Here is a 27327-nt window from a genome sequence, read left to right as displayed (position 1 = left end):
CTGCACTGTCTTTTATGATCAGATTTTAAGGTGAAAATGATCAGAACCTGGAGAGATAGGTGGCTCAAAAGCATTGGTTATTCCTATAGAGGACCTGTGGCTTCAGTTCCTAGCACCCACACGGCAGCAACTCACAGTGGCAGTGACTTGTAACTAGTTCCAGGGGACCAGACACCCTCTTCTGGCCTCCTAGGGCACTGCATGCATGTGGCATACAGACATGGAAGCAAGCAAAATACACACACATAATAGAAATAAATCTTTAAAACAAAAAAAAAAAAAAAACAAAAACAAAAAAAACTCAGCCAACTCAGAATAGCCTCAATCAGACGGGAGTTTTCCACAGTGGGTCAATTTCTCTTTTTCTTTGGTGTGTTCATCAGGGTTCTCTAGTGGAGCAGAGCCAGTAGAATGAATATAGACCACGGAGGAATTTATGGGATTGACTTAGGCAATTCATGCTGAGTACTGAAGCAATGGCCGTCTGAAGGTGCTCTGTGCAATAGGTTCGAACCTTATCATTCCCCGTCTGGTGATGGATGGGGGGTGGGGGGGTCCTGAAGAATTGTGGGCCTCCATGTTGGAAAGCTGAAGACGCTGAGCAACAGCAGCTGCGATGATGTAGATGGACTCACCAGCAAGGAACGAAAGAAGGCAGGCAAAAGCTGCACTGTTTCTTCCCAACCCTCTGCGTATGTGGGCTTTCAGCAGCCAGGGGCTGCCCACTCTGGGGAAGCTTCCTCTTTCAGTCAATATTCTCACACACCTTCCCAGAGCCTCTCCGCTGATGCCAGAGCAGCTGACATCAGCCTCAGACATCACATGAGGGGTCCCAGAAAGATGCTTTGTCTAAGCTGGTTCCATTTCTGAGCTGTTGTGAATAATACAGCTATAAATTCCTTCAAGTACATACTATGTGTGGTATAGCTGGACCGTATGCTAGTTCCATTTTCAGGTTTTTGTTTTGTTTTTTGTTTTTATACTGTGTGTGGGGGGAGAAGGGGTGGGTACACCTCCATAAAGCTTTCCATGGTGGCCGCAGGAGTCAATGAACACTTTTGAATAAGTGAATATATATCTTCACGTGAACATTCCTGACCCTCCCTTGGCCTCTGAGATTCCTACCCCTGAGTAGGTTAGGATGTCTTTGGGCTGCATGTGACTTAGCCACACAGTTTGTTTCTGTCATGATGAGGATTCCAGAGTCAAACGTAGACCCAATCCTCTGCCCGGGCAAGGCTCTCTCTCTCTCTCTCTCTCTCTCTCTCTCTCTCTCTCTCTCTCTCCTCTCTCTCTCTCTCTCTCTCTCTCTCTCTCTCTCTCTCTCTCTCTCTCTCTCTCTCTCTCTCCCCTCTGCCACCCACAGCATGTGGCTCTTGCCCTAATACTAAAAGGAGGGAGCATTTGATATTCTCATTGGAGGCAGAAAGTGGGGGTAGGACAAAGGACAGTCAGCTCTGTCTCACACTAGCAAGGAATAGCATTTCCAGAATCATGTCTTCCTTTTAGCCTATTTGTGAGAACTCACAGGGGCCTCCTGGCTATAAAGGAGTCTGGGTAAGGGAATGTTTTTCTCTACACCCAGGAGAAAGTTCAGAAGGGATTAAGAGGTTGTTGGGTAGGGACAGTGTCTGCTTCCTGCTGTGGGAATTAGTCCTGGGGCTCAAGAGCACACAGGGGCTGCTACCTGGAAACCTACCACACCTGACAGGTGTGTCTGCACCAAGCTGGGACATTGGCAGGAAAGCTCACAGCCAAGCTTTAACACTCTGGAACTCCATCCATCTGGGGAGTGCTCCACTGTTCCCTCCCTCCCCTGGCTTGCTCCTTACCAAGGAGCTGGAGAGAGACTGGCAGCATGAGGGAAGTCTATTGCTCTCTCTTCCCTCTTTATTCTCTCCGATGGCCTGGAAGCCCGGCTCTGCCTGTGCACGCGTGGGGCAGGAACCTGAATTCTATCTGCTTCTCCCAGTCTCCTGGCTACCACACTCCAGGATGGGTCTCAGCAGCAGGAACAATCATCTTTTCCCAGGCTCCACCCCCAGCAGCCAAATATCAAACTAGATTGCACCCTTCTCCCACTGGCTCCTAGATGGCTTCCTTAAATTTAATGTCTTTTGGAGGGGGAGTGTTTTTTGAGGTGTTGTTTAGTTAGATTTTCTATAACTGAAGAGACACCATGACCATGGCAACTCTTATAAAGGAAAACATTAGGGCCGGCCTACAGATTAGGGATTTACTCCATTGTCACCATGGTGGGAAGTGTGGCACTGTGCGGGCAGACACCTGTAGAGAATGCTGCACCTTTATCCACAGGCAGCAGGAAGAGAACTGTTGGCCACTGAGCCTGAGCTTGGGTATCTGAGACCTCAAAGCCCAACCCCCACAGTGACACACTTCCTCCCACAAGTCCACACCTCCTAATAGTGTATGAATGTATGGGGCCATTCCTATTCAAACCACCACATTCCATTCCCTGGCCCCCAAAGGCTTGTAGCCATATCATAAAGCAAAAATGCATTCAGTCCAACTATCACAGTCTCAACCATAAGTCCAAAGTCTCTTCTGAGACTCACGGCAATCTCTTAACTGTAATCCCTATAAAAGCAAAATAAAAAATCAGATCATATACTTTCAACATACAATACACTATTGTTCCAAACAGGAGGAAATACTGGACCAAAGCAAGACTGAAAACCAGCTGGGCAAACTCCAAACTCTGCATCTCCATGTCTGATGTCAAAGCGCTCTTCAGATCCCCAACGTCTTTCAGCTGTTAGTGCAACATACTTCTCTTGGGTTGGTTCCTCTCCTTGTTAGCATCTTTCCTCGGCAGGGATCCCATGATTCTGACATTGCCAACATCCTGGGGTCTCCAAGACAACCCAGGCTTCACCTTTCTTCACAGCTTCATCCAATGGCTTCTCTAGGCCTCCATTCAGGGCCACCCCTGACACATGCCTGGCCTCAGCAGCTTTCCTTAGTCCCAGAGGAAGATTCCATAGCCCCTCTCTTCTATCCTTGACTCCAAAGCCAGCACCATAAGGCCGAAGCTGCCAAGTTCTGCTGCTTGCTGGGGCTGGATACTGCCCCCTCGTTCACTTACATCTTCACCAGCTTTCTGTTTTCCATCACCACCTAAGCCTGGCTGTACGGAAACTTGCTCTGTAGACCAGGCTGGCCTTTAACTCAGACAGCGGCCTGCCTCTGTCTCCAGAGTGCTGGGATTAAAGGCATGCACCACCATGCTTGGACCTAAACTGCTCTTTAATTCCTTTTCACAGGTTGGAAGTTTTGCTGCGTGGGGTCTTGCCCTGAGGTCACCACTCCCTTTATTTCATTTAACATAAGGATTTTTTAAAAATCTATTTATCTCCTTGAACACAAGACTTACTTCTAGTCCACTTCCTGGTTCCCCTTTTCTCCTCAAATTGTACATTTTGTATTTTTACTTTCTCAGTTTGCTCCTTTTCATTAAAGTTCTTCATTAGAGTAAACACTAATAACCACATGACAGAGTCTATGTTAGGCTGTTTTGAGATTTCCTCTGCCAAAGCAATTAATCCTTAAATTTAGCCTCGGGTATACTCTTTTGAACAAGGGCAGAAAGCAGCCACATTCTTCACCAAAATACCACAAGATCAGTCTCTAGGCTACATACTAATATTCTTCTCCTTTGGAACTGAGTCAGGCCCCACACAGGTTGAATCACCCTCAGCACCCCTGTCTTCTATGATCCTACTAGGGTGGCCCATTAAGCAGGACTTAAAAACATTGAAGTACTTTTCTAATCCACAGTCCCAAGGTCCATATTCCTTCCAACAAAAGCATGGTTAGGCCTCTCTCAGCAATACCCCAGTCTCTGGTACCAACTTCTGTCTTAGTCAGTGTTCTATTGCTGTGCAAAGAATCATGACCACAGAAACTCTTATAAAGGAAAACATTTAATTAGGCCAGCTCATAGTTCAGAGTTTAGTCCCCGTGATCACTATGGCAGGAAGCATGGCAGTGTGCAGGCAGACATGGTGCTGGGGAAGGAGCTGAGAGTTGTCATCTGGATCTGCAGGCAGCAGGAGAAGAGCTGTCAGTCACTGTCATTGGCCGCCACCCAACTTCCAAACAAATCAGACATGGAGTCTTATTCTTTCTTATAAACAAGCCTTAGCTTGGCTTGTTTGTAACCAGATTTGCTTATCTTTAATTATCTCATCTATCTTTTGCCTCTGAGCTTTTATCTTTCTCTATTTCTGTACACCTTTCTTCTTTCTCTGTGGCTTGCTGTGTAGTTGGGTGGCTGGCCCCTGGTGTCCCCTTCTCCTTGTTCTATCTTGCTCCTTCTCCTAGATTTCTCCTTCTCTACATTCTCTCTGCCTGCTTGCCAGCCCCACCTATTCTTTCTCCTGCCTCACTATTGGCTGGTCAGCTCTTTATTAGACCATCTGGTGTTTTAGACAGCCAAAGTAACACATCTTTACAGAGTAAAACAAATGCAGCATAAAAGAATGCAACACATCTTTGCATCATTAAACAACTGTTTCACAGCATAAACAATTGTAATACATTTTAAAATAATATTCCACTTGAGCATCTGAAACCTTTAAAGCCCATCCCTACACTGACACACTTCCTCCAACAAGGCCACACCTCCTAATTTTGTCACTTCCTATAAACCAAGTGTTCAAACACATGAGTCTATGGAGGTCATTCCTATTCAAACTACAACAGGTAGTTTCATGTAGCCTAGGCTGACCTCAAAATTACTATGTAGCCCAGGATGACCTTGAACTCTTGGTTCTCCTGCCTTCACCTCTCAGGTACTGGGATTACATTTACCACCATACTGGGTCTATCTGTACTTGGGAACTGTGAAGTAAGCATCTACCAATGGAGCTATAGCCCCAGACCCATTCTAACATCTTAATTCCTGAATCCCCTTCCTCTATAACCTGTATTAAAGCTCTGGTCCGCCCCTCTCCATTCCAGTCCAATTTTCTTGTTCCTCTGACCTCAGGGCCTTTGTGCCTGCAGCAGCCTCTTCCTCATTCCTATTCGCCTTTGCCTGTTCTTCTCATGCCTGTGTCAGTACCTGTCTTTTCCTTCTTGACCACCCACTGGGCACTCCCCACCCACAATGTCTCCTTATTGTCATTGCATCCCTTATCAAAATCTTATATTTTATGTATTTGTGTGTGTTTGTGTTCATGAATGTGCACCATGATATACATGTGAAGGTCAAAGGACAGCTTGCAAGGGTTGCCTCTCTTTCTCCACTATGGTTCCTGGGGACTAAGTCTGGTCGTTAGGCTTGGCAGTAATTCCTTTTGCCTGACGAACCATCTCTAATTTCTCAAGGTGTTCTCTTTGCTCTACGGAATGCAGACTGTTGTAGCAGGGCTGTCTGTGTGGTCATGTACTCTACTCCAGCACCTCAATCGAGCAGAGCTCAGAGGAGGCCCTCCAAGATCCTAGACAGCAAGTCACCGGATCCCCCTCCTTTCTGAGCTCTTTGGTGTCTTTGCTCCCTTCTTGGGCCTGTTTGTTTTTATGGTGTCACAGACAGGCAAGTGGCTGACCACCATTGTTCCTCAGTCCCTTGAGAACTTCCTTAGACAAACAGCTCATTGTCTGACCTGCTGTTGTTCTCAGGTCTCCAAGACCCCTAGAGAGAAGGCCACGGACTGTGGCAATGCTGCCTTGGTCTCACAGGGCCCTGCCCCCTTTCTGTAGCTTGCCTTCTACTTGAACAGCACCAAAAAAAAAAGTGTACAAGGATAGCCATAGAGACTGTCTTAGGTACTGTTCTACTGTTGTGTAGAGACACCATGACCAAGGCAACTCTTATAAAAGAAAGAATTTAATTGGGAGCTTGCTTACAGGTTTACAGGAGTGGTCCCTGATCATCATGGGGAGAAGCAGACAGGCATGGCACTAGAGCAGTTACTGAGGGCTTCACATCCTGACCACAGGCAGCAGGCAGCAGGCAGCAGGCAGCAGGCAGGGAGAAACCCACCCCCAGTGGCTCTCCAACAAGGCTGTCACACTTCCTAATTTACCAACTGGGGACTAAGCATATATGTGTGTGTGTGTAAATTCATATATATGAATTCATGGGTGGGGGGGGGCATATTCTCATTCAAACCACCACCACAGGATCCATTGACTTTTCTCAAGCTATAACAAATTCCTACAAGAGCAGCTGAGGAAAGGGTTTATTTTGAATCACAGTTTGAGCGAATGGTCCATCATGGTGGGGAGGGCATGGTGGCAGGAGTGTGAGGCAGCTGGTCACACAGTGTCTGCAGCCAGGAAGCAGAGAGAATGGTGCTGGTGCTTAGGAGATGGAACCAGTGAGGATGTTCCATCACAGACAGGGTTCTACATGAGGTCTTCACACTTGCAGGTAGACATAATCTGCTCACAAACCTGACTGGCGAGACAGTGCGCCAACCCTGAGCCCGTGTATGTGGATGAAGACACAGTGGGGCTGAGAGGTCACCCAATGTGTCCAAGTACACACAGTAAGAAGTGGCTAAGCCTGAGTTTCAACCAAAGAAATAGGAGGACCGCAGCTGACACATACCATCTGAAATGATAACTTGGCTTTATCATGGTTTGGGAAAGCTTAGGGACAACTTGCAGAGAATGGGAAGGGTTGTTATCCCTGTGATCAAAGACCCATCAATAACAGCTCCCTATGTCAGAGGGTTTTAATTGTGATTGATTGGCCCTGTGCACCTGGTCCAAATACCATGGCACTGGGAATGTATGGCAGAGGCTGGTCACTTCCTGGCCGACAGGAAGCAAAGACAAAACACAGGAAGAGACAAGGGCTTGTGAGAGATACTCCTTGTGGTGGTATGGAACAAGATGGCCCCCAAAGAGAGTGGCGCTTTAAGAGGTGTGGCTTTGTTGGAGCAGGTGTTATCTTGTTGGAGGAGGTGTGTCACTGTGGAGGTGGGCTTTGAGGTCTCATATATGCTCAAGATACCACCCAGTGTCTGAGCTCACTTCCTGTTGCCTGTGAAAGACGTAGAACTCTCAGCACCATGGCTGCCTGCACGTTGCCATACTCCCAGCCACCATTCTCTCTGCCATGATGATAATGGACTTAACCTCTGAAATTGTAAGTTGCTGCCTCAATTAAATGTTTTCCTTTATAAAAGTTTCTGTGGTCATGGTGTCTCTTTTCAGTAATAGAAACCCTAAGACACTCCTGGTGGCCTTCTTCCTCCCCCTAGACCTCACACCTGACCTGAATCCATTGATGATCCATGTCCTCCTGAGCCAGTCACCTCTGGAATTATCTTCATGGGCACATGGAGAGGTGATCTATCTATCTATCTATCTATCTATCTATCTATCTATCTATCTATCTATCTAATCTATCTCTCTATCTCTCTATCTAATCTATCTATCTTCATCATCAATATCTATCTTATACATCTATTATTTATCTATAATCTATCATCTATCTATCTACCTACCCTACCTACCTACCTACCTATCTCTGTCGGTCTGTCTGCCTGTCTGCCTGTCTGTCTGTCTGTCTGTATCTATCTATCTGTCTATCTACCTACCTATCTATCTCTGTCTGTCTGTCTGCCTGTCTGTCTCTATCTATCTATCTATCTATCTATCTATCTATCTATCTATCTATCTATCTATCTACCTACCTACCTACCTACCTATCTCTGTTGGTCTGCCTGCCTGTCTGCCTGTCTGTCTCTATCTATCTATCTATCTATCTATCTATCTATCTATCTATCTATCTATCTATCTGTGACACCACACCTGATTTTTAGGTGTTTCTTAGCCCTATCAAGGTGAGTTCAAGGTGAAGTATCACAGGTTCCCTCCCAATTATACCACTTCCTAGGACACATCCTTGCCCTGATTTGAATACATGGGCTTGCAGGGGTCCTGGCACACAAGCACAATGATGTGGCCCCATGGGACACCCAGGTACCTCACACAACAGAGCAGACAAGGCATAGGTTCTGACTCACCTACACTCAGGTTCTACTCAGGCCTTCACAGAACACACTCTTTCCCATTGCTTCAATAGGTAGCCCTGGAATGTCTGTACAATCGGGAGAAAAGGATCGGAATTGACCTAGTCCATGACAACGTTGAGAAAAACCTTATCCGGGTAAGGTGCCATCTGGGAGTGGGTGAGATGACAGCTGGCTAGTCAGAAGGTTATGAGTGGCCTGTCTGGAGCAGAAGTCACATGTGATGTCCCCGTGGAGTTATGGCTCAGAGAACACTAGTGGGCACTGGTGTCCTCATGTAGGGATGGGGAGAAGCAGAAATAGAGTGGGAGTATTTGATCTCAATATTATTATTTTCAAAATAACCATAAGGATGGCATCATGATAATAACAGTAAAGACCTGTGTATATTTATTTTTGCTCATTTAAGTGGGGTCTCAGGTACCCAGGCTATCCTTAAGTTGACCTGTGTATTTTAATTTTTGCTCATTTAAGCAGGATCTCAGGTACCCCAGGCTATCCTCAAGTTCACTGTATAGCTGAAAATGACCTTGAACCCTTGACCCTCCTGTTTCTACCTTCTGAGTGCTGAGGTTACAGACATGCACAATCACATCCAGTTTATACAGTGCTGGGAATCCAACTGAAGGCTTCATATATGCTAGGCAAATGGTACTCATAAAGATAGTATTTATTAAGCATATACTATATACTGTAAATGTATACCAATTCAGATGTGTGGTTTAATTTAATGAAAAATAACCTGTGAGCACTCTACACATAGTTGGGTGCTAAATTTTAATTTTAAGTATATAAAAAGAAAATAAGCCAGATATAGTGTCACATGCCTGTAATACCAGCTACTCAGGCAGTTGAGGCTCAAGGATCACTAAGCCAAGGCCTACATGGGTTATAACATGAGTTTAAGGATAGACTGGGCAAATCACTGAGCTCCTGTTTCAAAATAAGAAGAGGGGATAAGATATCTCAGTGGAGCCAGGCAGTGGTGGTGCACGCCTTTAAGCCCAGCACTCGGGAGGCAGAGGCAGGCGGATCTCTGAGTTCAAGGCCAGCCTGGTCTACAAGAGCTAGTTCCAGGACAGGCTTTAGAAACTACAGGGAAACCCTGTCTCGAAAAACCAAAAAAAAAAAAAAAATAACTCAGTGGTTGAATTGCCTGCCTAACTCAAGAGAGAGGAGAGTGGGAGGAAGAGAAAAAAGAGAGGAGGAAAGAGGGAGTAGAGGGGGAGAAAGGAAAGAAAAGATAAAAGGAAGGAAGGAAGGAAGGAAGGAAGGAAGAAAGAAAGAAAGAAAGAAAGAAAGAAAGAAAGAAAGAAGAAAGAAAAAGAGAAAGAAGAGAAAGGGAGGCTGAGGCAGGAAGATTTTGAATTCAAGGCCACTATCATCCACCCTTAGCTTCAGTGGTCCTGGGATTCCCACGCTGGTGTTTCCCGCCATGGGGCTCCTGCATGAGGGCTCAAACCAGTGAATTTCCAACCATGTCATCTCTTTCTGACATTTTTTTTTTCATTTCAGGAAGTAGACTTACTAAAATGTTGCCAAGATCAGATGAGAAAATTAGCTAAACGAGTCGATTTCCAGATGCGGTAAGAGAGCCTTTCTTCTTCAGGATCGCTTGTGGGTTCCTCAGATTTCTGGGGAACAGCCAGATGGATCCACGTGTCTCTGAGTAACTCTTGAGGTTCCTTGCGTGCTGTCAGATGTTTAACAGCAGCTCTGTGGGGTGGGAAGGGTGGGGGTGTGTCCTGGGACACTCAGCCCCAACTGCATTGGCCCAACAGAAGGCACCAACCTCCTGACACCCGACTTAGCTTTGGCTTCCCCAAGCCAGGTCTGAACTTGGGAAGAGAAGCACCTGGTGACATTAGACAATAAGGCAAGGGAATGGGACATCTCTGGAAGGGTGTTGGTGGACGCTTGAGCAGGGAGTCTTCAAAAGGCACCAGCTTTTGTTCTTAGACCATGATGTAAACTGGCATCGTGCCAAGCCAGGGGCCTCTTGTGTAATTAAAGGGAGGTCTGTTCTTTGCCAGGTTTGGGGCCCCTAACTAAGCCTCTGGGCCCCTTGGCTCCCATGAGATGGCTTCTTCCCATGGTGCTGGCGCTTGGCATTTACCCTTCCCTGACCAGGGGCACGCCGCTCGGCTGGTTTTTCTTCTTTGCTTGTTCTTGTTGCAGAGGGCACAGCCAGGGCTGCCCTTCTTGATATGGCCAGCAGGGTGGCCTACAGTGTGGGAATTCTCAGACCTAACTTGCTGAGAGGCACCTGCTCAGGTGGTCACAGATGAGGGCTTATGATTTTCTGGGCCAGGACTGAGATTTGCTTCCAGGAAGAGGGGTGTTCTCATGGTATGGGCACCCCAAAAGAGTAGAATAGGTTCCTCTTGACTGGGGAGGAGCCAAGCTTGGGGCCTTCCTGGTGGGCTGACAGCAGGGTGAGGTTATACCAAAAAAGGTAAACAGAGGCCTCTCCCTCGTCCTCAGCAGCAGCAAGCAGTAGTGCCAGCTGCTCTGAGGTTCCGCTGACCCCCATGCTCTGACCTGTTGTCTTCTGTCTGAGGTTCCGCTGACCCCTGTGCTCTGACTTGTCTTCTGTCTGAGGTTCCGCTGACCCCCGTGCTCTGACCTGTTACCTTCTGGCTTTCATTACACCACAGTTCACCAGCTAAGACAAGCCCTACTTCGCTATCCTGGCTCAATGTGCAAGGTCCCAGGGTGGGGCCTTGTGGGGTGTCTGCATGTTATTAGCAAGAACTCTCCTTCACTCAGCACAGAACACAGGGAGAGGTTCAGGTTTAGAAGTTTCTTAGATGTGAGCTAGGAGTGTCTACGTGGTATATTTAGATCTGAAACAACCTTGTATTAATAGCCGAGAGTTACTGTTTTCCTTTAAGGACCAGAATCTGAATTCCCCTTTCAAATGCATTCATTGCTATTTTATATGTCATTTGAAAAGATGGAAAGAGTGAGCAAAGGATCAGGTACTTGGTACTTGGTGAGAATTGTGAAAGTGGTTGCCGGCAGTTTGGAGCCTTGGCCAAGCCGCTTAGCTCCGATTCCAACAGTCCAGGCTCAAGTCCCTGCCCCACCCCTAATCTCCTCTACACCCAGCAACCCCTCCCTCCCCCAGACCCTGATCTCAGCTAGTCCCCGATCCCTGAACACCTGGTTATTTCTAGCTTTTCTGCTTTTGTGTTAACTGGATCGCATCTCCGAAGCTTTGTCCGTAGTGCCTATTCCTGTTTGATGCAAGCGACTGGCTCAGACAACAGCTCAGACAGGGACAGCCTCAGGTTTTGCTCCCTCTGCCGGCATTGATGACTCCACTGTACTATGACCTGTCTTTTTAGAGTCCCCACAGTTCCCCTTACCATGATGGCTACATTTAGGTATACAGATTTGAGCAACTTGAAGGCAGGGGCTTTCTCTGCGCGCTAACGCGGGGGCTTTCTCTACGCGCTAACGCTGGTGTTCAGAATGGCCTTCTGTTTCACAGTGGTGCGTTTGTGATCGAAGTGGCTCCACACAGACTTTGTCCAAAGACGGCTTGGAATCTTCTAAATCTGGTCTGCTATCTGTTCTTAGAAATACAGGGATGTTTTAAGACATTTTTATTCTGTGTGTATGAGTGTTTGCCTGCATGTACATATCTGCACCAGGTGCGTGCCTGGTGTCTGCAGAGGCCAGAGAAGGCATCGGATCTCATGGAACTGGAGCTACAGATGATGTGAGCTGCCTGTGAGTGCTGGGAACTGAACTCACATTCTCTGGTGAGTGTTTTTACTACCAAAATAAAGCCATGCCAGGAACCTACATATTCTCTGTGGTTGGTTGAGTGGATGCAACTGAGATACCACACCACTCAGAGCCTGAGGTATTGACTACTTGGCTTTTTGTTTTCCAAGATAGGATTTCTCTTGGTAGCCCCAGTTGTCCTGGAACTTGCTCTGTAGACCAGACTGGCCTCGAACTCACAGAGATCCTCCTGCCTCTCTCTGCCTCCCGAGTGCTGGGATTAAAAGCATGCATCACATTGCAAGGCTGTTTATAGTAAATGCTGGCTCATCCTTTTATTCCCCCAATTTGTATTTTAGTACACGCATGTACTTGCATGTCATTCGGACACCAGAGGACAACTTTCAGGAATCAGTTCTCTCTTCCATTGTGACTTCGGGGGTCAGACTCAGGCCAACATGTTTGAGTGTTAGGCTCTTTTACCTCCGGAGTCATCCCGTTGGTCTGGCGCATCTCTGTTTTGCAGGCAGCAGGTGTGTTTGTCCTGGAGCGAGCCCTAGTGCCTCTGAGTAGGAGGTGTTGACACCAAGGGGGAACAGAACTGAGCAGCCTCTGGGCATACACAGAGCTCTTTCCTGCGAGTCTGAGGACTGGGTTTGCAGCCTGGGCTTGTCTCCACCTGATGCATGATGATGGCTGTGGGTGGAGGATGCTGGGTGACCACACCGTACTTCTTCCTACAGAGATAACCGGGATGCTCAACACGCCCTAGAGCGGGACATTGAGGACAAGAGCTCGGCCCAGCGTATTGATGAGGGGTGTTTTAACCTGAGAAACACATCTGACGGCATCAGCTTCTTCCACGGCATGGAGAAGTTTGACGGAACGTATGTACCCAGCTCTCTCCTTGTCTCTGACCAGGTCCAAAGGGAGGAAAGGGCAAGGGTGTTGCCTGCCAGTCAAGTGTCCTTTGAATGGGATCCTCTGTTGCAAGGGGTGGGATCTTAGTCTGGCCAGCCGGTTAAGATAAGAATCTACTGGAAGTTTGCAGGCGAGCACCAGAGTCAAGCAGAAGGCTGCAGGGGAAGGTTCTGGCAGTCAGAGGGAGCCAGGGAGTGGGAGATCCTGCTGTGTGTCCTGGGGATCTGTGTGCCTGCCCTGCGGCCCCGGCTCTGCACCCACTTGCTGTGTGTGTGGCCTTGGGTGGGAGGCACTGGGTACCTGTCCACATTGCCATCTTTGCATCCTTGTTCCACCCTTCTCAAGGTACAAATCATGTGATTGGCTCAGCTGAGAGTCCCAAGGCCACTGCCACAGTGGTAGGGCGTGCTGGAAATGCTTCCATTGGCAGTTACGCCAAAGCGCAAAACATAATGGCTGTCACCAGCAGGAGCAGGAGTTCCGTGCAGTAGTGCCGCGGTCCTGCAGGAACTGAGAGGGCGAGGGGCATCAGCATGAAGAAATGAAGTGTCGACCACCGGATGAGTTTCACACAAGTGACTGTCCCCGAATTGCTCTGGCCGTCTTTATTGATACATCAAAACAAAACATGTTTTTCCTTACTAACAAACAAATTTTTCTTTTTTCAACGTTAACCTCCAGCAAACAAAAAAAAGTCAAATATGTTTTCTCCAACTTTTACATCAAACATCTTTAAATCCAAAACACTTATCATTATGCTAGCTAGGCCATATACTGCGCCAGATCCATCCTGTCTTTACAAAACTAGAGGTGATAAATTAAGCACATATTTTCAAGACCAACAATCTCGTCCAAAACATAGTTACAGAAATAGGGGTGATCTGCCTCCCATCCTGTCAGCACTGAATCAGAACAGCTCCCAGGGTCTGCAGTGGCAGCTGACATCCCCAGACGAGAAACCCGAGAAGCATCAGCTCCCAAAGAATTTTAGGGGGAAGTATTCAAGGAAAAATGGGGTTTCCAGGAATGAGCATGCCTGTCCCATGCATGATTGACAAAATGACACTAAAATCACCAAGAGAATCATTACTATGGTGGGAGACAAGAGAGCGTGCAGGCCACGCGGTCCCAGCAGTCTTCTGTGCTGTCCTGACGTCTGCTGGTCCTCGCCGAGTGAGACTGTCCCTGTGAGCTTTGCCTCATCTGGAGACCTGTTAGAACAGCAATCATATACCAGTCCGAAACTAGGCCAAATGGCTCCCAGCACAGCAGGGTTCACCAGCATTTGGGTTTGCAGGAGAGAATGGGTTCTTCGGGGCTGGAAATAAGTCTCAGAACCTAGCAGGTATAAAACCCAACTTTAGTTCTCTGCACTACTCACGCGCATGCACACGCACATGCACACACATGCACACACACACATGCGTGTACAGCCAGGCTGCCTGGGCTTTCTGTGTTCCAGCCTCTGTGTGCACACTGTGGGTGAGTTAAAGCAGGTTAAACTCTCTGGGGCCATATTTCTGTATCAACACCATGGGGGAAAATAGTGTGTACTTTCTTGAGTTACTGTGAGGAAGAAGAGATGGACACAGGATGTGGGGAACACAGAACATAGTGTTTGACAGGAATGGCTGATATTGAGTGCATGCAACCATGCAGCATAATTTTTTCACCCTGGCAGCTATGAGTAACACAGATGCCTCTTGTATGCATGGCACTCTGGAGGACATGCCACTATATCATGGAGGGTCAGATGGAATAATACATGCTTTCCTTATCCATGGGCTGGGGTCTGAGGAGAAAGGGTGGGAGAGAGATGCTCTGGGTACAGGCAAGAGGGTGGGGTCTATCCTGGCTCTGCTCTACACTATGCTTTTCATCTCTAGCAGACAGAATTGTATTGGGCATTATGTTTACCATAGGTATTTACGGAATGAAAGAACAAAGGGAAGGAGGGAAGGAAGGGAGGCAAGGAAGAGAAAAGAAAGAGAGGAATGAAGAAGCCCCTGGATAGGCTCTGTGAACTATACCTAGCGTCATCATCTGGATTTTAGTCAAATAGTAAGGTACCTTTTGGAGATTTCTGGAATGCCACTTCCTGGGGATTTCCCTTCTCTTTCCAGCTGGGTTGAGGCTTTGGGAATAGTGGGGCAGGAATTCGGGCTTTGCTCCTGTAGCCACAGTTGCCCATCTGCACAGGACACCAATGAGGTCCCTGCACCCCTACAAACACCTCCCCTTAAGCCTGGCTGTCAATCTGCTCATACTGGGAAAGGCTGCTTTACCTTCATCCTACTGGACTCTCAAGAGTTGCTCTTTGTGGCTGATAATTGCTCCCCAGATGTGCAAACTCAGGACTCTGTTTTTCAGGCTTGAGGCCGAGTAAAGAGAGGGTGTTCGGTGATGGACAGATTGCAGGGTCTGTGCAGTTCTCAGCACCTTGGGTTAACAGAGGTGATGACGATGGTTATGACGATGACGATGGTGATAATCACAGTGCTGCTGGTGACAGTTGCTATGTTAGACTTTGTGTTGAGAGCTTAGCATGCAACATCTTATGAATAACAATCGCTTGACAAGGTGTGTGTCCGGGCACAGGTGCTATTATTGTCCCCATTTTATGAAACCAGCGCCCAGAGCAATGAAGCAATTGACCTAAACTCACACAGCAGTTGGCACATGTGAGCTGCGAGTCCACACTGGACATGAAGTCTAGGTGTTTTGCCAATGACAATTTCCTGCCTCTGCATCGAAGCCTGACCTCCCTTCTGCCCTTAGAGGAATGGGCCCCAGGGAAGTACACCCCTGATACTGAGGTGCACCACCTACGAGGACACAAGTCACCTTTGATGGCTTCCCCCAGGGAAAGGGAGATGAGGCTGCTGTTTTCTTTGGGGATCTCTCAACTGCCTGCTCCAGGGGAAGGCAGGGGCATGGCATCTGCTGGTGGAGACAGTGATTAAGTCTCATTTGGCAGGAGGGCATCCTCTTAGCAAATGCTCATGGGAAGTTTTGTTGTTTGGTTGGTTAATGGAGACAGGGTCTCCCAGTCCAGCCCTCAAAGATTTATGGGTCTTGTTCTCTCACACACTTCCTCATATCTGGAAATGCGGGGAGACCAAGTGCTACGTATGATGGGTTCTTGTTCAGCTTTTGATTTTGGTCTTTTTGAGACAACTCACAGTTCTTCTTCCTCAGCCTCCTAGGACTCCAGACGTACCACCACGACAGCTGTTTTTCTTTCTTTTTTTCTTTTCTTTTTCCAAAGCAGCGTTTTTTTTTGTTTGTTTGTTTGTTTTCTGTAACAGCCCTGATATCCTGAAACTCACTTTGTAGACCAGGCTGGCCTTGAATTCACAGAGATCTGCCTGTTTCTGCCTCTGAAGTACTGGGGTCAAAGGTGTGTGGCAGCACACCTGGCTAGACAGCTGTTTTTCAATACATTCACACATACTTATAATAAATAAGCTTTGGCTTGTAAGCGGGGCACAGGCAAAGGTTAGCAACAACCACTAATAGAATAGAATAATCACAATATTTTGCAGTGAAAGTCATTTAAAGCTTATGAATTGGGGCCACTGAGGTGGCTTGGGGTGACACTCCTGCCAGGAAGCCTGGTGGCCTGAATCTGATCTCTGGGATCCCACTATGGAAGGAGAGAACCAGTTTCGGCAGACTGTCCTCTGACACCACATGCACGTGTCCACACTGAACCAACCAACAAACAAACGGAATGTAATTTAAAAGTGTTTATGAATAAAATAAAACTTAGGAATTGCTTATTTCTGGAAGTTTCCATGTGATGTTTTCATATCTCAGTAACTGATGCAGACCTGGCTGTCTCACCTCAACGGCTTCTAACTTCCTGCCAGGCTCACGCCTGAGTGTGTGAGTGCCTCTAGGAGCTGCCCCAAGGACCTGGATGCTTTCTTTCTTGCAGCTTCATTGTCAGTACTTAGAATAAGGTGTGGCCCGTGGTGGACTCTGAAAGCGTGATGCACAATGCTTAGGACAGGGCTGTGGCTCAGCAGCAGAATGCCTGCCTAGCCTGTGTGATGCTCTGTACTCTGTACTGCTACCACTAAAACAAAAACCAGAAAGCAACACAAACAAAACAAAAAACCCACCAACTAAACCCCACGCGTGTTGAGTGAACAGGTGAGTTAGTGGCCTAGCCACATGCCTGTCATTGAGCTGGGGGCCCCTGAGCCAGTCTGGGCCCTACTGACTGCTTCTTGGCCTGGTTACGTCTTTAGTGGAGGCAGGAGGGCAAAAGCTCCTAGCAGGACCACCAGCTGTCCCATCCACTTTTGAGTGCCTTATTGAAAATGTTGGAACCCCTCCTGGGTCCTTTTGGTGTCCCTGTAAAATGAGGGACGGATTTGGGCAGCTGTCCCCAACAGGAAATAGTTGTGTTCCTCTGGCCTTGGGGCCATTTGTGGTCATTGAGGCCATGTGTGGGGGCTCCTGGAAGGGTAAGAGTCAGCGTTAGGTTTACCCTCAGTGCACAGGAACAACAAAGACCCACACGCCAAAGCTGGGGATCCCCTGAATGCTGAGGTCTCCAAGACTCCAAGACCTGCCTGATATCAGCTCCCCAGTTCCCCACCTGACTTCAACTGCATTTGGACTTTTCAGGGTCTCTGTTCCTGAAACCTGGGCCAAGTTCAGTAATGACAACATTAGACACTCTCAGAACATGCGGGCCAACTCCATCCGGCTGCGAGAGGAGGCAGAACACCTATTCGAGACCTTGTCAGACCAGATGTGGAGGCAATTCACCAACACCAACCTGGCCTTCAATGCTCGCATCTCTGAGGAGACAGACGTGAAGAACAAACTCCAGACACAGCTGGCTAAGGTAAGCAGATGCTGCATCCGGGTGCACTGTCCACTCACGGTGCTGAAATGGTCCATCCCTCTTGTGGGCTGCGGCCTGTCTAATCCAGGAGAGAGCGGAGAGCTTTCTAGGTGATTGTAGCATCCTTTGTCACTGATGGTGAAAACCAGAGTTTGACTTGGCTATTGACACCACTATGGCTCCTGGCACCCTTCCTTCTCTATCTGAAGACCACATAGCTGAGTTTGACCACTTTCCTTGAGAGGCCCAGCACATCCTGTTGGCCATAGTGGCACTTCTGGCTTTCAAAGGCTTTCTGTAGCACGGTGCTCCCCTGTAGAAGGGCGGGATGCCTTCTGAGTTAGAGGATTGCTCAGTTCTGTCCACTGCCTCCTTTTCTTCCAAGACAACACACCCTCTCTTTACTCTAATTGGGGCAAAACATATCAGTTCACACCTCTGGGGTATCCTTCCTGCATGGACTTGATTTCCCCTGCTCAACACAAATGTAGATTGCACCCTGGCTGCTGGAGGCCACACTGGGCATTAGGAATAAAGCGGGTGTGTGTGTGTGTGTGTGTGTGTGTGTGTGTGCGCACGCTTGCTTTCAAACATGCTGCGTATCTGCAGGTAGCTTACCGTCAGTTTGGGGAGCAGTGGTGGGTATGGAATTTACACTGAGTGACTTAGAGGTACACTCTTTATTGTAGGGTGTGGGGAAGGGAAGTTGGAGGGACGAGCCCTGAGTTTCTGTTTGCAAAGCAGCCCCTTTGCTGTGTTCCTCTTTGCTGGTGGTGTAGTGGGCTGCAGACAGACGCTGATGGGAGCTACTGGCACAATTTACACCACCCACGTGAGTGCATTTGGCCCAGGTGCACAGACAAAACAAGTTTCTAGAAAATAATTGCAAGTTGTAATGAGGGAAGCATCAGGGAATGAGTCAGAAGTGGGGCCCTCCATGGATGCAACAGATAGATAGGGGTGTTTACGGCCAAAACAAACCGAGGGGTGGGTCTGGCGAGTGGTTCAGTCGGCAAAGCATTGGCTGTACACGTGAAGGTCGGAGTTTAATCTCCACACGAAGAAACAGATTCAACAGTGAGTGCCTGCAACACGAACACTAGGAAAGCAGGGGCAGGGGGATCTGGGGTCTCATACCAGCCAGTGTAGCCAAATTGCTGAGTTCTAGGTTAAATGAGAGACCCTGCTTCAAAAGTTAAGGTGGGAGCAATTAGAGATGACACCTGACATCTATTCTGGCCTCCACAAGTGGCTGCCTTCAACAGGACATTGTAAAAGGGAAGTCACTGGTGTTGGGTTTGTGCTCACTTGGGGACGATCTAGGCCCTCCACTGCCCTGACACTGCACTGACTCCTGCGTCGCTGAGGAAAATCTGGATGATAGCACACAGGCCTGCCCCATTCTGGTTCTCATCATCTCTCCAGCCTCAATCCCTGCTGTTGTCTACTCAGCTCCTCCCATGTCCCCAGTGTCCCAGATGCATCTGCTCACCGCCTGCCTCAGGACCTCTGTGTGTTCTCTCCTCTGCCCGGAGTACTCTTCCCCAGGAATCCTCTTGACCAACGGCTTAAAATGTCCTTTACCTCTTGCTTCAAATATCACTTATCGTCAAAGCCTACCCTGAATATCCCAAGTCATACAAGTCCCTCTCTGTTGTATCCCTGTGCTGAGGGGGCAGGGACAGGAGGGTCTCTGGGGCCTTCTGGCTGTCACCCTAGTGCCGGGTTCAGCAGAGACTGTCTCAGGGAATAAAGTGGAGAGAGATAGAGCAGGACACCCAGTTCCCTCCCTTGACCTCTGTGCCTGCTGCAAACACGTCTCTCTCTCTCTCTCTCTCTCTCTCTCTCTCTCTCTCTCTCTCTCTCTCTCACACACACACACACACACACACACACACACACACACACACAGTTAAGCAGGCCAAGGCTGGATAGGGGAGAAGAAAGAATTTCAAAAGATGCATGGGTGATGTTGGAGGAATAGACTTGGAGTACTCAGGTCCTAGAAGGACCCGAGTAAGGCTGAGGCAGGGGGAGCCTGCAGGGGGCATTGAGGGAAGATGTTGGGTGCAGACTCACTCTGGCAGAGGAAATCAAGAACAGATAGGAGGATCGGGAGATTTTGGAAGGCATTGGTGAGAGTGAATGACTGTCCACACACAAGGGTGACATGGGAGACAACTGGGCAAGGGGAGGCTTAGATGCTTGAGAAGTCAGAGTTGGCACAGCCCCACCCTCCAGTCTTACAGAGCATCTGCCCATGAGGAGGATGTTTGGGGACCAGGGACCCTGCTATTGAAAGTGCCTGCCTGAAACCGGGTGTGCTGGTACACTTCATTGTGATGTGTGGGTGATCCCAGCACTCAGGCTGTGGAGTCAAAAGGATAAAAGAGTCAAGGTCACCCTTGGGTAACACAGGGAGTTGGAGGCTAGCCTGGGCTAATGAGGCTCTGTCTTCACAACAAAAACAAAGAGTACTTATTCTGAAGGTGCGGGAGGCAGATTCTGGCAAGCGGGATGACATTTGATGTGTTCTGCCAAGGGACCATTACTATCAGTAGCCCTCTCAGGGTGCAGGTGGGCCACAGCACCCACTAGAGTTCCAGTATCACACAGTCTTTGTCTCATTTTATGCATTGTTGATGTTCTTTCTACATTCAGTAATGCTGTTTGATTTATACCAAGGATAGCAATAGTTTCAGTTTAAAATAAACTTTTTTCCTTTCTAAAGTGAATTGAGCTGGGTGTGGAGACTCACACCTGTAACCCCAGTGCACAGGAGGCTGAGGCAGGTAGATTGCTGTGAGTTCAAACCCAGCTTGGGATACAGCATGAAACCCTTTTTCAAAACAACAAAACCCACAAAAACAGAACACTTGGGCTAAGGAAATGGCCAGCGAGTAAAGGCCATCTAGCCTGCTGACCCAAGTTCCCTCTCCAGGGCCCACATGAGCAGCCATGCACATGCATTTGTATCCCCACCTCCCCACACAAATAAATGCAATTAAAGAGATAATAAAAATCCCAAACAAAAAGCCCTAATAATGACATATAAAATAAAATGGATGGATTTGGAGAGAGTTAGCTAACCCTGCTGTAACCTGTACACAATGAGGCAAACATGGTGGGATAGGTGGGAGCATGCGGCATAGACCTGTGCATTGTGCACTCCCTGTGGTGCTTCCGGCTGAGGCAGAGGGTAGGCCTGGGAATCTGTATTCTGAACAACCTCTTGTACTACCAGCCGCTGCCTCCACCACTGGAGCTGCTCTGGCGGGAGGACCAAGAGCAATGCATGCTGACCTGGATGAACTCAAAGCGCTGTCTTCCTCCCTCCTTCACTTTCTCTCTCTTCCTCGAGGGACAAAGAGAGACCATCCTGTCACACAGACTGTGGGGTTCTGCTGCCCGGGAACATTGCAGCCTTTATATCTAAACATCACTTCCCCTTCTCTGTGGTCAGAGGCTTGGCATCGGGAGGTGGGCACAAAGGTGAGCCAGGCATGCCAGCAGCCCAGCCGCCATCAAGCTGCCCGAGATCAGACTGTTTCTCTGCTGGCTCTTAAGGCTCCCTCCCTGCAGACAATGCTGTGGACTGCCTATAGTCAGGGGACACAGGAAACACAGATGGGTGTGACCATTAGCAAGGGGAGCAGTGTGATGGCAGGGGAAGGGGAAATGATTTATTTCTTTTCTCTTTGAGATACATTGTATAGGCTAGACTGCCTAGAACTTGCTATGTAGCCCAGGCTGGCTTTAAAACTATGATCTTCCTGTTTTGGATTCCCAAATTCTAGAATTCCAGACATACTCCAGAGACAGGCTTACCTGATTCTTTCCTTTTTATTTTTTTGAGAATTTCAATATAAGCATTCTGGTTGCATCTTTCTCTCCCCTCCCTAAGGTGATTTTTTTCCCCATAGCCCATTACAGCCCTGGCTGCTGAGTCACAGCTCAGCCACCTTGCTTTGCACAGCCCCACACCCAGCTGCATGCCCACACCTGCATATGGATATCCTTTTTCTATGTGTGTGTGGTGTGTGTGTGGTGTATTGCGTGTGGTATGTATGTGTGTGTTGTGCACATGCGTGTGTGTCTATGTGACCTGTGTGTGTAGTGTGTATGTGGTGTGTATATGTATGTGTATTGTGTGTACATGCTTGTGTGTGTAATGTGTGTATGTTTTTGTGTGGTGTGTGTGCATGTGTCTGTGTGGTGTGTATGAAGTGTGTACTCTGTGCATGTGTTTGTGTGATATGTGTATGCTTGTGTGGTGTATGTACTATGTAATGTGAGCATTTTTGTGTGATATGTGTATGTGTGTAGTATATAGTGTGAGCATGTGTTTGTGTGATATCTGTATGTGTGTGCATGCATGTGTGAATGCATGTATGTGTGTGTGCAGATGAACATACATGCATGCATGTGTAAGCTGCAGGTCATCGTCAAGCTGTCTTCCTTGATCACTCTCCATCTTACCTTTTGAGGCATCAAACCTGGAGCTCCCCTATGCATGTAGACTGGTTAGCTAGCCCTGGGGGTCCTCCCCTCTCTGTTTCCCCAGCACTAGGATTGCGGTCATTCCTATATTTTTGCTTGGGTGCTGGGGGTCCAAACCCAGGTTGGCAAGCACTTTACCCATTAGGCCACCCCAAGCCTCACTTGGATTTCTAAGCGGCCTTTTCTATCTAACAGGATCCAAACCCATGTCCAGGACGTTCACTCTCTCGCTTGCTCCACTGAGCACCTTCCCTAGCTCAAGGGAGCAGCTCTAACTGCCAGACGGTTCCAGGAACTTCCTGGGCCTTCAACTTCCAAGGGCTCAGTTGCAAACTTTAGAGGCCTCCAGGATGCCTCTGTCTCCCACCCTACGTGCTCTCCACTACCGGACTTCGTTTCTCTCTGGCTCACACAGTCCTCTTGCCCCACCCCGACAGAAAGGACCAACTCTTGAGTTGCTTGGGTTATCTCTGGCTCACACAGTCCTCTTGCCCCACCCCGACAGAAAGGACCAACTCTTGAGTTGCTTGGGTTATTGCTGTGCTCTCATACCTCCTCTGTGTACCTCTGAGATCGTCCCCTTTGTGTTTCAAGCCTTAAAGTCCACTGATTAATTGGCCACAGTTTGGAGGGCCTTGAGTAGATGGCTATATAGCAGAGAGAGAGAGTGTTCAGCTGTGCTAGATTCTGAGCGAGGACTGGGGGTATAGTTCAGTTGGTGCAAGGCCTGCCTACTGTGTGTGAAGTTCTGGGTTCGGTCACTAGCACTGTATAAACTGGGCACAGTGGTATAATTCCAGCACTCACAAGGTAGAAGGGAGGGAGGGACAGAGGGAAATGAAATGAAAGTTACTAGTCATGGAAAGAGTTTAACCAAACCACAGAGAGTTGTGAGTTTAAATCCTAAAAGGCTTCCTTTTCAGTTGAAGTCCTTGGAATTTTGACTTTCAAACGGCTATCAGCATCAGCAAAACCTCTTTGCAGAGGCACTGGGCTGGAAAGTGGGGAGTCTGAGGGCTGACAGTAGGGAGCTAAGGCCCAGCAAGATTTCTGTGGATGGGAAATGCTTTTGTGCTTCACAAGCAGCCGGATCCCTTTCAGCGCTAGGGGGAAGGGCCAAGCTACTGACAGGCTGGTTTCTAAATCTGGCCACATCCTGGGAAGCAGAGCTGCTGGCCTGGCCCTGCCTGGCCTCTAAACACCACACTCAATATGAGATAAGAGTCTTAGCTCTAAACACTGTGGGAAGGGGCTGGAGAGGTGCTGAATGGTTCAGAGCATGGGTTGCTCTTCTAGAGAACTTGGGTTCAAGTCCCAGCACCCACATTGGAGGTTCACAAACATCTGTACCCCCAGTCTTAACGAATCTTGGCACCCTCTTCTGACCTCCTCAGGCACTGCACACATGTGGTGCACAGACATCTGTTCAGGCAAAATACCCGTGCACACACAGTTTAAAAAATAAATAAAAGCATAGTAAAGCAAACCTGTGAGGGAAAGCAGAATGACTAAAGCAGGCAGCGCCTGCCTCCATCTGGGTCCAGCTAGGGGAGTTTTGGAAATTAGTTCCTGTGAGTTGTAGGGCTGGGGAGGTGGCTCAGAGGATAAAGCTCATTGGACAAGCATGAGATTGGTCTGGATCTGCAGTGCCACAGAACAGTGTGGCAGGCACGGTGGACCCTTGTAATCAGAGACAGGATTGCCAAAGCAAGCTGGCTGTCTAGACCAGCTGGAGCTGGAGAACCCGGCTTTCATAAGAGACCCCACCTGGATGAATGAAGTGAGGAGCAATCAAGGAAGGCACCTAGCATGAACTTCACACATGCACCACACACCTACATGCCCCACAGATGCGAATGAGTGTTCATACATGTAAGCACACTCTATAGGCACATACATATGTCAAAATGGAGGAGGGGGAGGATGAGAAGGAAGGAATAATCTTACCGCCGTGCAGAATAGGAAGGCAAGAAAAGATTCAGGAGGCAGATGACAAGCAGGCAGGTGACAGATGGCATGTGTCCTCCTAGCTGTATGTTAGAAAAATAAAAATGGCCAGCCTTAAGTCCAGGAGTCTCTTTGAGTTGGTGTCTTAGTTACCTTTCTAGTCTGTGAAGAGACACTAACTAAGGCAACTTATGAAAGAAGGCATTTAATTGGGTGGAGAGCATGGTGGCAGGCAGGTAGGCATGGCTCTGGAACAGTAGCTAAGAGCTTACATCCTGATCTGCAAGTTGGAGGCAGAGGGGTGGGGAGGGAGAGGGAGAGGAAGAGAGGACAGGTTGGACCTGGCATGGGCTTTTCAGTGACACACCTCCTCCAACAAAGCCACACTTAATCCTTCCTAAACAGAGTACCAGCTGGGAACCACACATTCTAATATGAGCCTATGGAGGCCTTTCTCATTCAAACATCCACAGTTGGCCAGGTGTGGCCTGATACAGTCCTTTCAAAAAATTTCCAGGGATATAGCTCAGTTGGTTGCGTGCTTGCCTAGTGTGCATGAAACCCTGGGTTTGATTCTCAGTGCTACAAATAATTTAGACAAGTGTGTGTGTGGGGGGGGGCGTTTCCATACCTGTAATCCCAGCACTTGGGAGGATCAAGGTCATTCTCCATTTGGTGTAAGTTTGAGACCATTTTAGGCTGTGTGAGACCCTGGAGAAATAGATCATAGATAGATGAATGGATGGACAGACAGACGGATGGATGGATGGATGGATGGATGGATGGATGGATGGATGGATGGGTGGATGGAAGTATAGATGAGAGAGAGCATCAGAGAGGAGGGAGAGAGATGAGAGAGAAAGAAAATTGTGTTAAGGACATTCAAAGGCTTGGGATGGTGGGTTTCCATGAATTTTCTCCAGAGCAGTAGAGAGTACCCCCACCCCATTTCCTTAACTACTCCCCCTCCTGATTTCTTTTTGGTTTTCTATTTGTTTATTGGAGGGGCAGACCACAGCACGTTTATGGAGGGCAGAGAAAAGCGTCTTGTAGGCCCCACCCCAATTCATTTCCCAAATCACCAGGAATTTCGGGACCCCTACCGGAGACTGTCTGTAACAGCGGGCATTTGTGCTTCTCTGGCGTTGCTGTGGTCAGGGCTTTCTTGGATGTGCCCATTTGACCAGTCATTTAAAACCCAAATTTACTCCTGATAGTGTCTGTCAAAGTTTGCATACATTTTGTCTTGTCACAACTGCTGTAACGCCCTGCTCTGTCACTGTCCACCTTATTCCCCTGAGACAGTCTCCCACTGAATGTAACGCTGGGATGACAGCCAAAAGCCCCACAGATCCCCCTGTCTCTGCCCCCTCAGCACAGGGTTACAGGAGGCACGGGACTACACCTTTTTCTGTGGGTGTTGAAGATCGGAACTCAGGTCCATGGGCTCATGCAACAGGTGCCGCTGAGCACCTTCCTTCCCGCCCCTGGATGCTCACATTTAAGAACTCAAGTTGGAGGACCCTGGTACAGGACCATCCATGTCATGAGTTGCTGGCAGTGTTCCTGAGCCCTTTTCTCTCTCCACTTTTTGCTCCCAGGCTTGGGTGAACTTATAAATGTTCCACTATTTGACACCTCCCCAATTACGCCAGGTTTCTTTCCCCTTTTCTGAAGCTGGGAAGTCTGTCTGGGTCAAGCCAGGCATCTCCTCGGAAACCCCTGGCTTCATGCAAATTGGAAAACAATACTTTTGTGAGGTTGCACAAAGCTGGCTTAGGTCAAAAACCAGCTGGAGCTAAACCCAGCTCTCTCTCCACTTTAAAACTCAGTTCCTGGCCTTGGAGGCTTGTTCTGCTGTCACAAGACAAGACACAGACAGAGAGCTCTACGAGGCAGGCAGCTCTGCCACATGCATCCCACACCCTTCCCAGCCAGCACCGTGGTTTAGATTCCAGTGGGAAGAGCAGCACACTTTTCTGCCCCGTGAGGTCAGCTTTATCTAAGGCTGTCAAGATTTCTACCTTCCACACTGCACAGGGCCCAACAGCATTCCCAGTGCCAAGAGGGAACGGGGAGCTTTGTGTGCACTCTGCCTTGTGTGCACTCTGCAAGCACTCTGCCTTGTGTGCATTCTGCAAGCACTCTGCCTTGAACTACAGCTTTCGATTCCATCAATCCCACTTGTGGGGAGCTTGCCAATGGCTGGTCTCCCAGCGGGTCCTGTTGGGAATGGGGAGAAAACGAAGACCCCCTCCCAGCTTTGTTACTGCTGCCAAGGTGCTAACGGAGAAACTGAGGCTGGGAGAAGTTCAGGTTTTGCCAAGACCACACATAGCAGATGTGCTGCCTCAAACCACACACGCCAGACCCGGCTGTGTCCTTGAACATGCAGGCAAATCATCTGAGGGCCTTGTTAGTGTGCAGATCCTGGCAGCAGGTTTAGGCTGGAGTCAGACGTGTCCTCTCCAGCAAGCTTTCAGAGGCCAATGGTCACTGGCCCTCACTCTGAGTTACAACGCTCTAGAGCAGCAGTTTTCAATCTGTGGGTCATGATCCCTTGGGCAAACCTCCATCTCCAAAAATATTTATATTACAATTCGTAACAGTAGCAAAACTACAGTTAGGAAGTAGCAGCGAAAATAATTCTGTGGTTGGGGTCGCCACAATATGAGGAACTGTATTAAGGGTTGAGAACCACTGGTCTAGAATAACTGTTCTTTGAATCTCAGAAGCGTGAGGAGCAGCAGCTTTGTATCACTGAGGGGTCATGACTCCCTTTGTGGTGGTTTGTAGTGAGAGAGTTCCAAATTGATAAGCCAAGGGCTAAATTCTGGCCCCTGCTTGGCTGTATAAGTAAAGTTTTATTAGAACACAGCCATACCCATCTCCATGTAGTCTGGCAGCCCTTATACTACACAGGCCAAGTTGAGCCATCTGGAGGGGGCCAACTTGAAGACATATAAAGAAAATCAGCCAGATGTGGCCTCAGTACCTGGAAGGCTGAGACAGGAGGATCACCATGAGTTCTAGGCCAGCCCACACTACAGAGTTGGGCAAAACACTTGCTGCACAGGCTGAGTGCAAGTCTGAGATCTCATGCTGGAAAGGGAGAACTGACTCCTAGAAGTTACCTTCTGACCTCCCTGTTTACCTGTGCTGTGCTGTGGTTCACACCGGTGCCACCCCAGCTTCTGGGAATAAAGTATAAAAGGAGAGGGAGCAGGAGAGGGAGAGGGAGGAGAGGGAGAGGGAGAGGGAAGAGAGGGAGAGGGAGAGGGAGGAGAGGGAGAGGGAGAGGGAAGAGAGGTAGAGGTAGAGGGAGAGGGAGGGAGAGGGAGAGAGGGAGGG

At 48.5% G+C, this 27327-nt stretch overlaps 1 protein-coding gene across 1 annotated transcript in view; it reads left to right on the top strand.

Moving 5' to 3' along the window:
• Tekt5 (tektin 5) overlaps positions 1-27327 on the top strand; it is a 33293-nt gene that overhangs the window by 646 nt on the left and 5320 nt on the right. Inside the window, exons 2-5 of the mRNA XM_038328963.1 lie at positions 8066-8149; positions 9528-9598; positions 12491-12634; positions 17307-17529. Coding sequence (XP_038184891.1) covers positions 8066-8149; positions 9528-9598; positions 12491-12634; positions 17307-17529 — 522 coding nt within the window. The remainder of the gene's footprint in view (positions 1-8065; positions 8150-9527; positions 9599-12490; positions 12635-17306; positions 17530-27327) is intronic.

The sequence above is a fragment of the Arvicola amphibius genome, chromosome 4 (assembly GCF_903992535.2).
Source record: "Arvicola amphibius chromosome 4, mArvAmp1.2, whole genome shotgun sequence".
NCBI lineage: Eukaryota > Metazoa > Chordata > Mammalia > Rodentia > Cricetidae > Arvicola > Arvicola amphibius.
Note: the sequence above shows the minus strand (reverse complement) of the source record. Positions and strands in the feature narration are given on the sequence as shown.